At 35.0% G+C, this 13,276-nt stretch overlaps 1 protein-coding gene across 1 annotated transcript in view; it reads left to right on the plus strand.

Annotated features, from left to right (window-relative positions):
* Positions 1-13,276, plus strand: part of LOC106461499 (activating signal cointegrator 1-like) — a 53,074-nt gene that overhangs the window by 14,893 nt on the left and 24,905 nt on the right. Inside the window, exon 6 of the mRNA XM_013921320.2 lies at positions 6,660-6,993. Coding sequence (XP_013776774.1) covers positions 6,660-6,993 — 334 coding nt within the window. The remainder of the gene's footprint in view (positions 1-6,659; positions 6,994-13,276) is intronic.

Below are 13,276 nucleotides of genomic sequence, written 5' to 3' on the forward strand. Positions count from 1 at the left end.
AATTTGAACCAGTGCTGCATTCAACATACCACATGACACAAAATTTTATGTTTAACTGTGTTTTTTTAATATTTACTTTTAAGTTAAGAAATTGAGTAAGGTATAACACTAAAATTTTGAATTCGAGTCAACAAATGCAATGACATGGCCTTTCACCTGTGAACTGCCTGGAAAAGGGTTAAATAATTTTAAAGAATGCACCTAAGAGCACATAATAATCTGCACAACACAAACAATGTCATATAACTATTATAGTTTAACTGGCTTTCTAACTAAGGCATAAGAGCCTTAGAATAATTCCTATACCTACTTGATTCAAACACCACAGGACAAACATACAAAATTGGCAATAATTTGTACTGAAAGAAACATAACATTATTTGTTATTTGATAGATATTGATTTAATCTTTCTATTGGTTATAAATGATATAAAACATCAGAAAGAAACTGTGACAGGTGGGCATGGCAATTGGGTCTGACTTTGTAACTTATATCTCTCTGAACAAAGAAGATTGAAGGCTATAAAACTTTACCTTAGTAATATCTATAGTATATTGTGTACTTTATATTAAACTTGGAGAGGGGTGATAAATATATTGGAAAATGGGCAAGACCTAGAAAACAAATGTCACAATTTTCATGTGAGGGAGATTGAGGATTTATTTAAATAATTCCTTTTAAAATTAATAAATTAAAACTTGTATAATATTATTTTTTTTTATTACTTATGTTTTGATGCTAAGTTTATTCATTTACATTAGAAATAAAGTAGTATCATTAAATCTTGAATGTAACTTTCTAGAAGGTTGTGACATGTGCAGCTTGACTTTCCTGTAGGGAAAGGGTTATGGACTGACTTGCTTTACCTGCCCCATGACTATATAAATCTAGTCAGGTAGATCAGATGAAATTCTGTATGACATCTTCTGTGAATGCAGAGTGTATGTTAGTGGTTTATTCTGTTGTTTTGGATACTCTCTTGGTATCTTTCACTTTGTCTATTTTGAGCCAAAATATTCTTTACTAGTTTCTCCTTAGTTTATCAAATTCAATAGTGAAGATTAACTTTCAGATCGTGTTGGAGTAGAACTGCCCTTGTTGCTAATGGATCTCTTTCAGCTCTTGATATACTTCAAACTGTGGGGTTTTCCTGTGATTACAGTGTAATCAGTCAAAGCTGGCACCCTCTTTCCTATTATTTTGACACAGATATTCCATTATGGAATAGCGAGATTGTGCTCTTAATTCATCTGGTTCTGGTTTTTAGACCTCTTGGTTCGGAAGAGTTGAAAATTTGTAAAACTACATTTATTTTCAAATAGTACTTGTTTTTTTTTTAAATTTCCGATAGTAGGACCAGGAATGTAGGTTTCATCCCCTATCATCCTGTTTTTGCAAGTGGGACCCGTTCTTGGGCTTTCATTATTTCTTTCTAACCTCCGAAGACCTAATCATCTTTTACATGGTCCTAGCAAAATGTTTATCATCCTTCTTATCTTTGGAACCCACAGGAGTGCATACCCTGGATGCTCTGAGAATCTGTTTGTTGTGGTTTCTCGGTGTTGTTCTCTTGTAAGTACTTTTTGGATAGTGCTGAGGAATGTGAAAGTAAGAATGAACCTTGCCTTTATTTTTTGACCCACAGTTATTAGACTTTTATTCAGTGAGTATAAATATTGGTGTGTATCACCTTAAGCATAAAGTGAAAAAAATTAGATCAGAATATTTGTTTAGTGGTAGATGATCAACCTCTATTCACTGTTTCAATTTAACCTTTGTTTTTTATTATATTTTAAAATTTAAAAATAAAGATGTAACATATGTATTTTCCATAAAGCAGCTGAAAGTAGTTAACACCTTGTAGTGTTAATAATATATATATATATCAACTTATATAACTTCTTACTTTTATGTTTCATGTTTAGTACATGTTTTTTAGAATGTTTTACATAAATGAATGCTTGGTCCTCATGATGAACAAATTACTCATTCTGATATGGTACATTACCTACACTCACTTAAATAGCTATTATTGTTCAGTGCTGCCCTCTATATGCAAAAAAAAAAGCATGCCACAAGCCTTCTTTCTCCAGGCTATTATTCCAGGCTGGCAGAGACTAGCAGCCTGTACTAGGTTTATCTTGCCTCATTCTAATTTTCTACCTTCCCCCTTTTACCTTGGAGTTGTTTCTCACCCTCAGGTGGGCTTTTTCTCCAGGTTTATCAACGACAAAGAAGAATGTTGCAAATGCTTATTTGGGGTAGTTTCTCTATTTTGGGTACTGCTCTTAAGACTTGCTTCAGCCATTTAGAGCATTTGTTTGTCATTTCTATGTTCTCGGGTTGCTCTTTCCTCTTTCTTTGGTCGATTGACTACTGTTTGCTCATTCTGAACAGGAGTTCACCTGTTACCCTTATCAACTGCTCCTGGAGGTAATTATAATGGGTTGTTAATCAAATCCTTACTGCAGCCTATCCAATTTCCTGTACATTTGGGTGTTTTTGTTTTCTACACACATCTCAGTCAGGCCCGCCCTTTTCTTCTTCAACTTCATTCGATAGGTTTTCAGTTTGATTAGAGCTCATGAAGTTCTATCGTCTTTGGTGATATGATCTTCCTTGGTAGCCCTTATCCTCTTAGGTCTGGCTCATATGCAGGCTCTTTCATGGGCTTTTCACAACCAGTGGAATTTTGCAGGGATCCTTTGTTAGCTCTCCTACCCTTGTCATCTATCAGCATTGGTGGTTAGATATGACTCACATGTTGGCAGCTGTCCCGTTTCCTCTTCATCCGGTTTTCCACATTTCATGGATGCATCCCTTATGGGATTTGGGGGCATGGGTTGAACAACAGGAAGATTTGGGTTTTTTGTCTGCGGCTTGAGAGGTATTATCATATCAACGTCCTGGAACTTCTCGCTGTAGGTCATGTTTTGGTTCATTTTCTCCATATGGCCAGAAATCATCTGGTAATGATCCCTTCTGATTCCTTCAGTGGATGCTTATCTCAATCACCAGTTGGCACCTGCTCTTGATCCTTCTGTATTCCTACGTTGGATCTTCATTTTGGGCCCATATGCTCGATATTCCTATCATTGCATGACACATTTTGGGTGCTTTCACTCTTGTCATGGATTAGATTCCTGTCCAGACAACATTTATCTGATGGAGTGGTCTTTCGATCCTTTTGTTTTCCATTGGCTTTGACTTCCATGGGTTACTCCACACATTGAGGTTTTTGCTATGTCCCTTAACCACAAATTGCCTTGGTTTTGGTCTCCAGTTCTTTGTCATTTTGCTCTGGCTATCGATGTTCTCAGCCAGGATTGGGCCTACACATTTGTCTATCCTACCATTCTTTTTCTTCTCCAGGTGATTTCTTTCATCCTTGACACTCCTTCTGATAGCTCTTTCTTGGCTGTCTTAGCTGTGGTTTCTGTGACTTCTCCAGTTCTAACTTCCTCCTCTGTTATCTCTTCCTCTGTCTCCCACCCTTAGTCACCGATGTTTCATCTGGACCTTCCTGTCGTCTGTCTTCATGCCTGGTTCTCCTCTGGTCATTGGCAAGGTGATCCTGCATCTCCTGACAGTTAGCCTCTTTTCTGGCTTGTTTCATTCACCCTGGAAGTTTCTCAGTGCAAATTGGTTTCTGGGTCCAAGGTTTTCTCCTGATCAACCCACTGTTCTTTGTCAAGCAGATTTTCTCTCTTTACTTTTGGATCCGGGGTCTTCTGTCTCCTCAAATTTTGGGTGGTCTTGTCCCATACCTTTCATTTTTCCTGATCCCGCAGTTATTTACTTCTACACCTTACCTGTGAATGTATTCCTTCCGGATTTTTCATCCACTGCCCTTTCAGATTGGGTTATTAATGTGGTCCTGCACTGCCTCACTTTGCCTACATTCAAACCACTTTCTCAGTGCTCCTTGTTTCACCTTCCCTTATGTCTTTCCTCCTTGTCCCATTTACCTGTGGATTTTGGTTGTCTCTTTATTTGCCAATGATGTTTCACATACATACTCTTTATCCTTTTACATCTCTTCTCCTTTCTCCAGATCACTTTTCTTCCCTAACACTTCAGCAGCTCATGAGGATAACTTCTCCATTTAGCTGCTTTCCCTTTCTTCTGTTTCACTCCTTTATTCTCGTTCTGATCCAGATAGACTTCTCTGTCCTGTACATGCTCTTCTCTGATATATTACCTGCACAGCTTCCTTCTGTGGTGTCTGTTCCTGCCTCTTTCTTTCTTGGCAATCGTCCTCTGTTCATGTTCTTTCTCTTTTGCCAATTGGATTTGGCTTTTTATTAGATTACCTTCTTCCTCTTTCTCATCTTCTTCCTGTACTTTGTTCCAAGTGTCTCCTCATCCAATTCGACACCTTATCTTATCATTGGCATTTTTTCTTTGTCGTCCTTTGGTGGTACTTCTTCTATAGGGCATGTGGACTACTCATGATACATTCGTCTTGCACTATTTGCATCGGATCGTGGTTTTCTTCCTCTTCGGGTTATCATCTTCTGCCTGTAGCCATTCTAGAATATAAGGATTCAGTGAGACTTTGTCTGAGTAATTTTTTTTTCCTTTTCAAGGGCCTCCTTCCCTTTTATTAATGTTCATTGTTTGGATCCCCCTCTGGGCCAAGTGGTACCTGACCAGGAATTCTCTAACTTTTCAAATTTGCACTGTCAAGCCATGTCAACTTGCATATTATAATTCCATGGCCATGCAACACACACTGCAGAGATCAGGTGTACTACAAGATCGTTTTAGGTTTATCCTTGCGATAGAACTGCTTCATAAATTTGTTAGTCTGGGATCGTACTCACCCATGGACTACATGAGTAAAGCAGAAGGGGATAGCTGCCCATCCCTGCCATATCTTTTATGGAATGAATCAGTATAGTATGCTTTTAAAAATAGGGTTTTATGGTCACCCATTGTGCTATCTCAGATGTTGTGGTTCCTCCAAACTGCATGTTACCCCCTTTTCTTCTAGTGGAGTTTGAGAGTCCTTCCCACTTTCCAGTTCCAAGCTGCTGGGATGGTGGACTGCATAGGCATTGTCCTGAATGGGTTAATGAAATACAAACAAAATACCATTCAGTTGAGAGTAGGATTGTGGTGTTCTGCTGGTGTAAATGATGTGATATCCTCCAATATGAAACATAAAACAATGGGAGTGAAATGTCAAAATTGAATTTAACCCCTTCATCCTACCCCCCACCTTAAGAGTAGCACCCATCAATGTAAGTCCTAACACTTGTATTACAGATGTCTATATTCCTCCCTCATTTATATTCCATCTGTGTTGTGGGTCACGATGAAGGTAACTGCAGAATGCTACGGTTCTTTCCCTTTCAATATCCCTCGATGTTTCTTATTCCGAGGATGTTAAAGTGTTTAGGGTGGTACTAGTCAACTTCATTTTTGAGGGAAATGGTTTACATTATATAGACATCTTTTTGCAATAGTGGATATTGAGTTCCCAGATTTATTACATTCACATGTGCCCTGTTCATGAGTCAGAGGGTACTAGATTCCTTGCAATCTCATGAACTTGAGGAGAAGACGGTATGATCCTCTTTCCTACCCCCACATGGATTTCAGTTCACTGTGGCCTGGGTTTTGTATTGTAGTCTCCTTGCCTGTAGTATGACCCTCTTTCCTACCTAGACATGGATATCGGTACCTGGCAGCCAGGTTTTGGATTGTAGTTGATTTACCAACAGTGTGATTCTCATCCTCCCTCCACAAGGATGTCAGTTCTCAGCAGAATGGATTTTGGATATAGTTGACTTGCCATGTATGGTCCATTGTGTCCTAGCCACTCTACACCTAGGGGCACATCTTTTTCATTTTATCTACTTTTATAATTTCTGGGATTGAGTTTCATAAATATTGCATGGTTTGGATAACTTTCCAGCCATAGTTTACTCCCAATTAGATGTGCTCCTCTGTTTTCCACCCATATATGCGACATCTTTCTATGATGGACAAAGAATATACCTGATTCAGAAGTGATGCAGTTTCCAACATCAGATCTTCAATATCTGACTGTCTCATTTTAGGGAGTGTCCTTTGGATGCTTTCAAAGGATGCTTCTTTCTTTCCCTCTCACCAGTTATGTAGGAAGATGTAATGTACCACATTGGAAGTTATAATTTTCCTTCACTGAAAATGTATTTCTGATAGGTACTTACCTCCGTTCACACTTCCCACCCTTCCTTCCCACAGAAAATTGGTGCTTCCATTTTCTATCAAACCTTGAAGTTACAGTTCAGTAGAATTAAATAGAAGGAGTCACCTGAATCATGGGAGTATGCTTACTCTTATTGGTGGAGGGTTGATGCAAGATGATTTGCATGAGATGCATTGGAATCAGTCAATTCCAATGGAGGGGAGACAGAAGGCTTGTGGCATGCGTAAAAAAATATTTGCATATAGAGGGCAGCACTGAACAAAAGTAGCTATTTATGTAAGGAGGTAACTACCTATTAGAAATACTTTTTCAGAGTAAGAAAATTATAACTTTTGAAGAAATTCTTGTGTTTTGTTTAAATCTTTTTATTGCCAGTGAATATTGTGGAAACTTACTTGTAACTTGCTCTATGTTAAGTTAAAGTAGGTGAATGTATTCATGTGATTTAAATATCTACAGTGAAAAGCGAACAAGAGTCATTGATGATGAAAGTGATTACTTTGCTGTGGAATCCAATAAATGGCTTACAAAAGAGGAACGAGCCAAGATGTCACAAAAACAGAAAGAACTTCATGCAAGGCGACATGTTTCACGACTGAATCAGAAAATTACTTTAGATTTTGCTGGTCGTAGAGTTCTAGAACAGAGTGATGAAGTTGATTTCCAAAAAGAAATTGATGACGAGTTTGTTCAAGCTGCTAATTTTAGTTCCAGAATATGTGAAGAAGATAGGATAAGTGATTCAATGAACAATCTAAATGTTGATCCTCATATTTCAGTTTCTCCTCCTGTTGTAAGTACTATAGTTTTGAATGTAGTGGATAGATACTATGATTTATCTATTGAGATTCTCCGGGAAAATGCACTTAAAACCATACAGTTAGTTACCTCAACTACACAGTATATATTTTCAAGAAACTGTGTGCTATATATCTTATCTTTTTTTTTTTTTGTAAATAAGTTATTATGAACAAGTATATGTATTTTGACTAAGTCTGGTAAATAAGTTATGCTACTCGTGTATTATATGATTGGGTTTTGATACGGGATTACAATATACATTTCGTTATTATTAAAGTAAAGCATTTGATTCTGGGAGTAAAGCAGCTTCTATTAATTCTATCATGGTGACTGGTTCAAAGTGTGCATATCATGATCTTTTATAGTGTTACATTCAAAATTTAATTAACCTACTTTATTATTAATGCATGTCAGTAAACTTGGCCTGGAAAGGAAGCTTATAATTCAATTTTGTATATTATTTGAGGTTTACCTTCTTAATTTCAAAAAGAAGCATTAAAAAGTTATCAGTCTTCATTTTTTCTCTGCCATGTAACATATCTGAGCTCCGAATCTCAACATAAAAATTTTATAACTTACAAATTAGAAACATCAACTAAACATAACTACAAGTAATAATATAAAAATTGAACCTCCTGTCTTAGTTTGCTGAGATGTCAAATAAATTTGTCAAATCTACCAGAGAAACCCCAACTTTTTCCTCTCTCTTTGAATTTCTAGATTGTTTACTAATCAACTTTATGTGGCTGATGGACTCGTTTATAACCAATAAGGGATTATTCTTTTGTACATAAGGCTTATTACAGCCATTAGATTGTGGCACTCATTGAATAACGGTCTGCCATAGATTCTTGGTGTGCAAAGTTTTTAATCCTACTATGAATGTCTAATAGAATTTTGTTAACTTATTCGTAACTTACTTATAAACTGGATAAATTATGGCAGTTTTGGTACATTTTGTTCTGGTGACAATAAGTTGACAACCAGGACCAATAACAGTATAGCAATATTATTTCATTATTGTTTTATAATGCTGATTTAATAGCCTATTAACAATTGATGTATTCAAATAGTTTGTAAGCTGTGAGAGAGAAAGGGAGAGATTATTTTCTAAATTGCATATATGAAAGTTACATTAATTCTTTAAACAAACAGACTTATGAGATTCAGTGAAAGTTATGGTAGATTGTTACTCGTGTACAAACTGCCTTGAGCATCACTGAGTACTGCATAATTTTTTCTTGTGTAGTTTTTAATTCTTATTATACATATATATATATATATATATAATTAAAATGTAAAAATTATGAACTTCTAAAATGACACTAACTCCAGTGTCTGTAGGACACCATGCAGTTATATGATACTTTAGCTTTAAGAGAAACAGTTAATGAGCTCCCACTGTGATTTGTTGCTTTTCACGACTACGATGGCTGTAACTACAAAGGACAGCAATTAAAATAAATAATGAAAATATGGTTGAAACTGTAACTTGGAATTTTATTTATGATTAATACTTCAGTCACTCTGAAAGAAAAAGTGGCATTATTCATTGTATTTTCATATTTTTCAACTTTTCATTTCACTTTAAGTTGGTGATTTCTTTAGAGTAAGTGTTAAAGTAGATAAAATATAAAGTTTTACTGGTAAAAAACATTCAATAGTAACTTAGGAGGTTCTAGAAGTTATGCAAATTAAATATGAAACTGCCTTTTGCTCAGACTGATTCAGTAAAGGCTTTAGAATTTCTAGAGAAATATTTAGTAGAAGTACTTTAATTAAAATCTGATTTTTTTTTCAAATAAATGAGACTTTTAATCTTTACTAAAAGCTTGCTAGATTTAGTAAATTCAGAATTATAATAAACATTATTACATATGAGCTTCACAGGTATAGGGTCGGTCCAATATAAAAAGTGTTGAGGATATAAGAACATTTTGGTCATGTAAATTTAAAACTGATTTTACATGTAAGGTTTGTATTCCTAAAGCTAAGATCGTGTGGGAAAGAAACCTGTAGTCTCAAGATCGTTGTCATGAGGAAAGAGAATCTGAAATATTGTGGATACACTTTGGAGCTTATGATAAACTTTTTGAAACATTTTCTGTGAGCTCCTGTTGTTTCTTTAATCTGTGATCTTCAACCAGTCATTACATTAATATTTATTGCATATATGTTTTACAGAACTCTCTAAACAAAAAGATCTGAAGCCATTTTTTAGGTTTAAGTTATATAAAATGTCCACTTCTTTAAAACCTATAGTATGTTTTCTTCCTGTTGCAATGAATTTGCCTTAACTCTACAAAAAACAAAATTGGAATGATGAGACCTATTCTTGTTATTATGTCATTAGTAATATATATTATATTGTTGTATATTTAGCTTACTAGATGAAAAACTACTAACTGTAAAGTTTCTCCTGCTCTATTAGTGTTTTCTTTATAGAAAAGGTATTGAAAGAACTATGTTAGTTATATTACATTTTGGTATAATATTCAGCATCTGGTTTTTAAATGAATATTGTTTTTATAGTTTACTTGTTAGTTCAAGTGTTTTTAAATAATATTGGCAAGTTCTTCAGTCTGTATTTGGATTATCTTTTATAGTGTTTCAACAACTTCATGTTAGGATTTGTCACCCTAAACATGTATTTGCATATTCAGTTTCCTTGTAAAATCTCAGAATTGTTACACAGAAGTTTGAGTATGTTATATTGAAATGAGTTTTAATATACAATTCAGCAGTTCATGAGACAATCACAGAAGATATAAAGTAGCAGTAGAATAGTATGTATGGCTCTGTATCTACAGTGCTTATCAATTCCCCCTTTTAAATTAACAGTTTTTATTAAGTTTTTGTATTTCCATTTATGGAGAATAACTTTTAGCTACATACGTGCATATGCGTTCAGTTGAATGTTGTATGTTTTTCAACAGTTTACTGCTGCCTTGGCTTTTTTCCACCCAACCACCAGATTGAACTTATTCAAACTAAATAACAAATGTACAACGAAGAATAAACAAATGTACTGGTATGCAACTACAACAAACAAAAAATGTAAAGTTGTTCTCAAAGGACCATCTTGAAGACAAAGATTGTATCATCACAGATTTAATTACTGGCTTCCATCTGTGTCATAGCGTAATGTAACAAAAAATGAGCAGCAACAAAGCAATCTCGTCAGAACAGAATAATGTTTCTTCTAAGATAATACAACACAAATTAATGCAATGTAAACAGATTCTGTAACATCTTACCTTGTGAGGTCTACATGACACATAGTTATATTCTTCAACAGCCTGCTGTGCACATGTATTTGCTAGAATAAGGCAACACAAACAATGCATGCAAAATAGACAACAGGGACACAGTTAGTGTAAGTTGCCAATTATCAACAACATTTACAACCAGTACCTTAACATCAACTATTTACAAATAACAATGGCTATATAAAATAGTGCTATATGCAGTGGTAATAAATACTGAATAAGCACTCACAATTTCAGCTAATTATAAGAAACACTAAAAAGAATCCTCTCCATTGTTTAAGTAGGAAAATCTGTGGTAATCTTCCACTGTTTACTTGCTGAAATATAGTCAAGAAAATCCATGTAGAGACAGCAAACTTGAGTAATGATGAACAATAGTGATTCAAGTAATGAGGTACAACAGCAAAATGTGGCAGTTTCTAATTAATGTGCTAGAAAATGCACAAGTTGTAGTTTCCAACTAACACACTTGCTAGGAAAACACTAGAATTTTTTTTATGCCAAAAAAGTGAAGGACTTAGAAAATTTCATAGTACGACAAAATTAAAGAGGTTAAATTAAGTTTAAAACTACTCACTCAGTTTTTTGCAAAATTCCTGTGTGATCCCACACTACAGTAGGTATCACTTGCAATAATTTTATAGTGGAGTCATAATAGGAATATGTAGTTTGAGCAAACTGTCTGCAGTAGATCTCTAGCCTTGTTTGTTTGCTTTTTTTTGCGGTTCCTATTTCTGGATTTTAACTTCTTAGTTTTTAATTATTTTGTATGCTGGCTTTTTTAATGCACAGCAATTGGCAAATATATGCTTAGAATAAGATATAACCTCCACTAAGCTTGTATAAAATTTGACCAGTAGAAAAGCAGCCTTTTTAAGTAAAACAAATACATCTAAAACATTGCCTTAAATATACCTTCATGTCTTTTAAAGTAATTATTTACTGAGCCAGATGGCTTTCTTTCTGGGGTTTGTGTAAACATGTTTGACATGCATTGAGTACAAAAGCAGCTGCTCAGAACAACATTTATAACCACATAAATCAACTTTTAAATAGGTCATGGATATTCACAGTGCTTCATATAGTATATCTGTCTATGTTTTGGTGGAAGATACTCAACCAATTTTGCTATAGGCTTGTGAAACAATAATAATATGAACAAATGGGCAAATTTGATTTTGTCTACAATCATGAAATTACTTATTTGCTTATTATCACTGTTTGGGTGGTCTTAACCATTGAAAAGAAAGGTTTTGAGTGTTGTTTCAAGAATGTCTGCTTTTTAAGGTGGTTTTTTCTTGACTGTTGTATTAAGGGCTTTGAGTAAATTCATGTGTGATCCCTATTATGAACCAACATCACGGTACATGATATCCAGGTCAGGTATTTAAAATTTCCAAGATGGGAATATCCATTTTACTTAATTGAATTGGAAAATGAAAATAGATCAACTTCGATGACCAGGACCATCCAAAATGAGACTTGTAACAAGTCTTACCTGAGCCATTGCAAGTAAAGTGTGATGTTTTATAACTGGTAAGAATCAACAACAAAAAGGTCAGTGGTGAAAGCAACAGCACACAACATAATTAAGAAATATCTCCATCTGGAAAAGTGACACACAAGATGCTGCCATGACATATCTGTTCAACTGTTGCATACCTCAAACAGGTATTCATGCTATTCTATAGAAAGACATAAAGGTCAAGTCACTGAATACAACACCTAAGGATTTTTGTGTGATCAGATTACTGGAACTGGTACCATCATCCTCATACCTTGGATTGATTATAGAAAACAATAAGAGAAAAGTATTGTGCTTTGAATAAGACATCCATAAGATGAAGCCTTTTGCAATAGAAACTATGATGTAGGGCTATTGTCAAGACGTATAGTCATCAAATAGAGGATGAACAGATGTGGTAACATGAACTGTAATATGATGAGGTTCCAAAATTGTTTTAATATAACATAACATAATGTTTTGGGACAACATGGAACCTATTGGTACATCTTGGCTGTTCCATCTTCTAAATTAAATTAGAATAATTAGAAAAAAAATATCTTAAAGTCAGTCCTTATCATTCATATACTTATCAAGTTTTGTTCTTAAACTCACTTAAAGTTAAATTCGATGACGAGGAACCCACTTTGAGACTAATAATGCCTGGAGACGGCTTAAATGGGTAATGAAGAAAAACTTTAATATAACTTTAACATGACAGCAAATGTACAACGTTTCGACAAGGTTTTGTACATTTGCTGTCATGTTAAAGTTACATTAAAGTTTTTCTTCATTACCCATTTAAGCCGTCTCCAGCCATTATCACTTAAAGTTACTGCCTCTAAAACTTCTGAAGGCAACCCATTCCAAAGGCCAACCACCCTGTTAAAAAAATGAAACTATATTAGCTGAAGGTGGCTCATACCTTGACAAAATTTGTATTCTCACTATTAAATATGAAAAAAAATGATGCATCAACACTATCAATTCTCTCTACAATCCTAAACACCTCAATCAGATCCCCCCCCCTAACTCTTCTTTTTTCAAGAGAAATCGATTTGAGAGATTTCAGCCTTTCCTTGAATGATGGCCAGGTGGTTAGGGCACTTGACTCACAATCTAAGGGTTGCAAATTCTAATTGCTGTCTCACCAAACATGCTCACCCTTACAGCCATGGGGGCATTATAATGTGATGGTCAATTCCAAGAGTTGGCAATGGGTGGTGATGACTAGCTGCATTCCCCTCTAGTCTTTAAAAGCTAAATTAGGGATGGCTAGTGCAGATAGCTCTCATGTAGCTTTGTGTGAAATTCAAAACAAACTAAATTTAACTTCACATACGACAACCCATCCATTCCAGTAACCCTTTTCTGAATCCTTTCCAACAATTCAGTGTCCTTCCTAAGGTAAAGAGCTTAATACTGAACACAATAATCATGATATGGCCTAACCAGTGACCTATACAACAAAATTATAACCTCTTTAGACTTGTATTCAATAT

This window comes from Limulus polyphemus, unplaced genomic scaffold (assembly GCF_000517525.1).
Source record: "Limulus polyphemus unplaced genomic scaffold, Limulus_polyphemus-2.1.2 Scaffold973, whole genome shotgun sequence".
Lineage (NCBI taxonomy): Eukaryota > Metazoa > Arthropoda > Merostomata > Xiphosura > Limulidae > Limulus > Limulus polyphemus.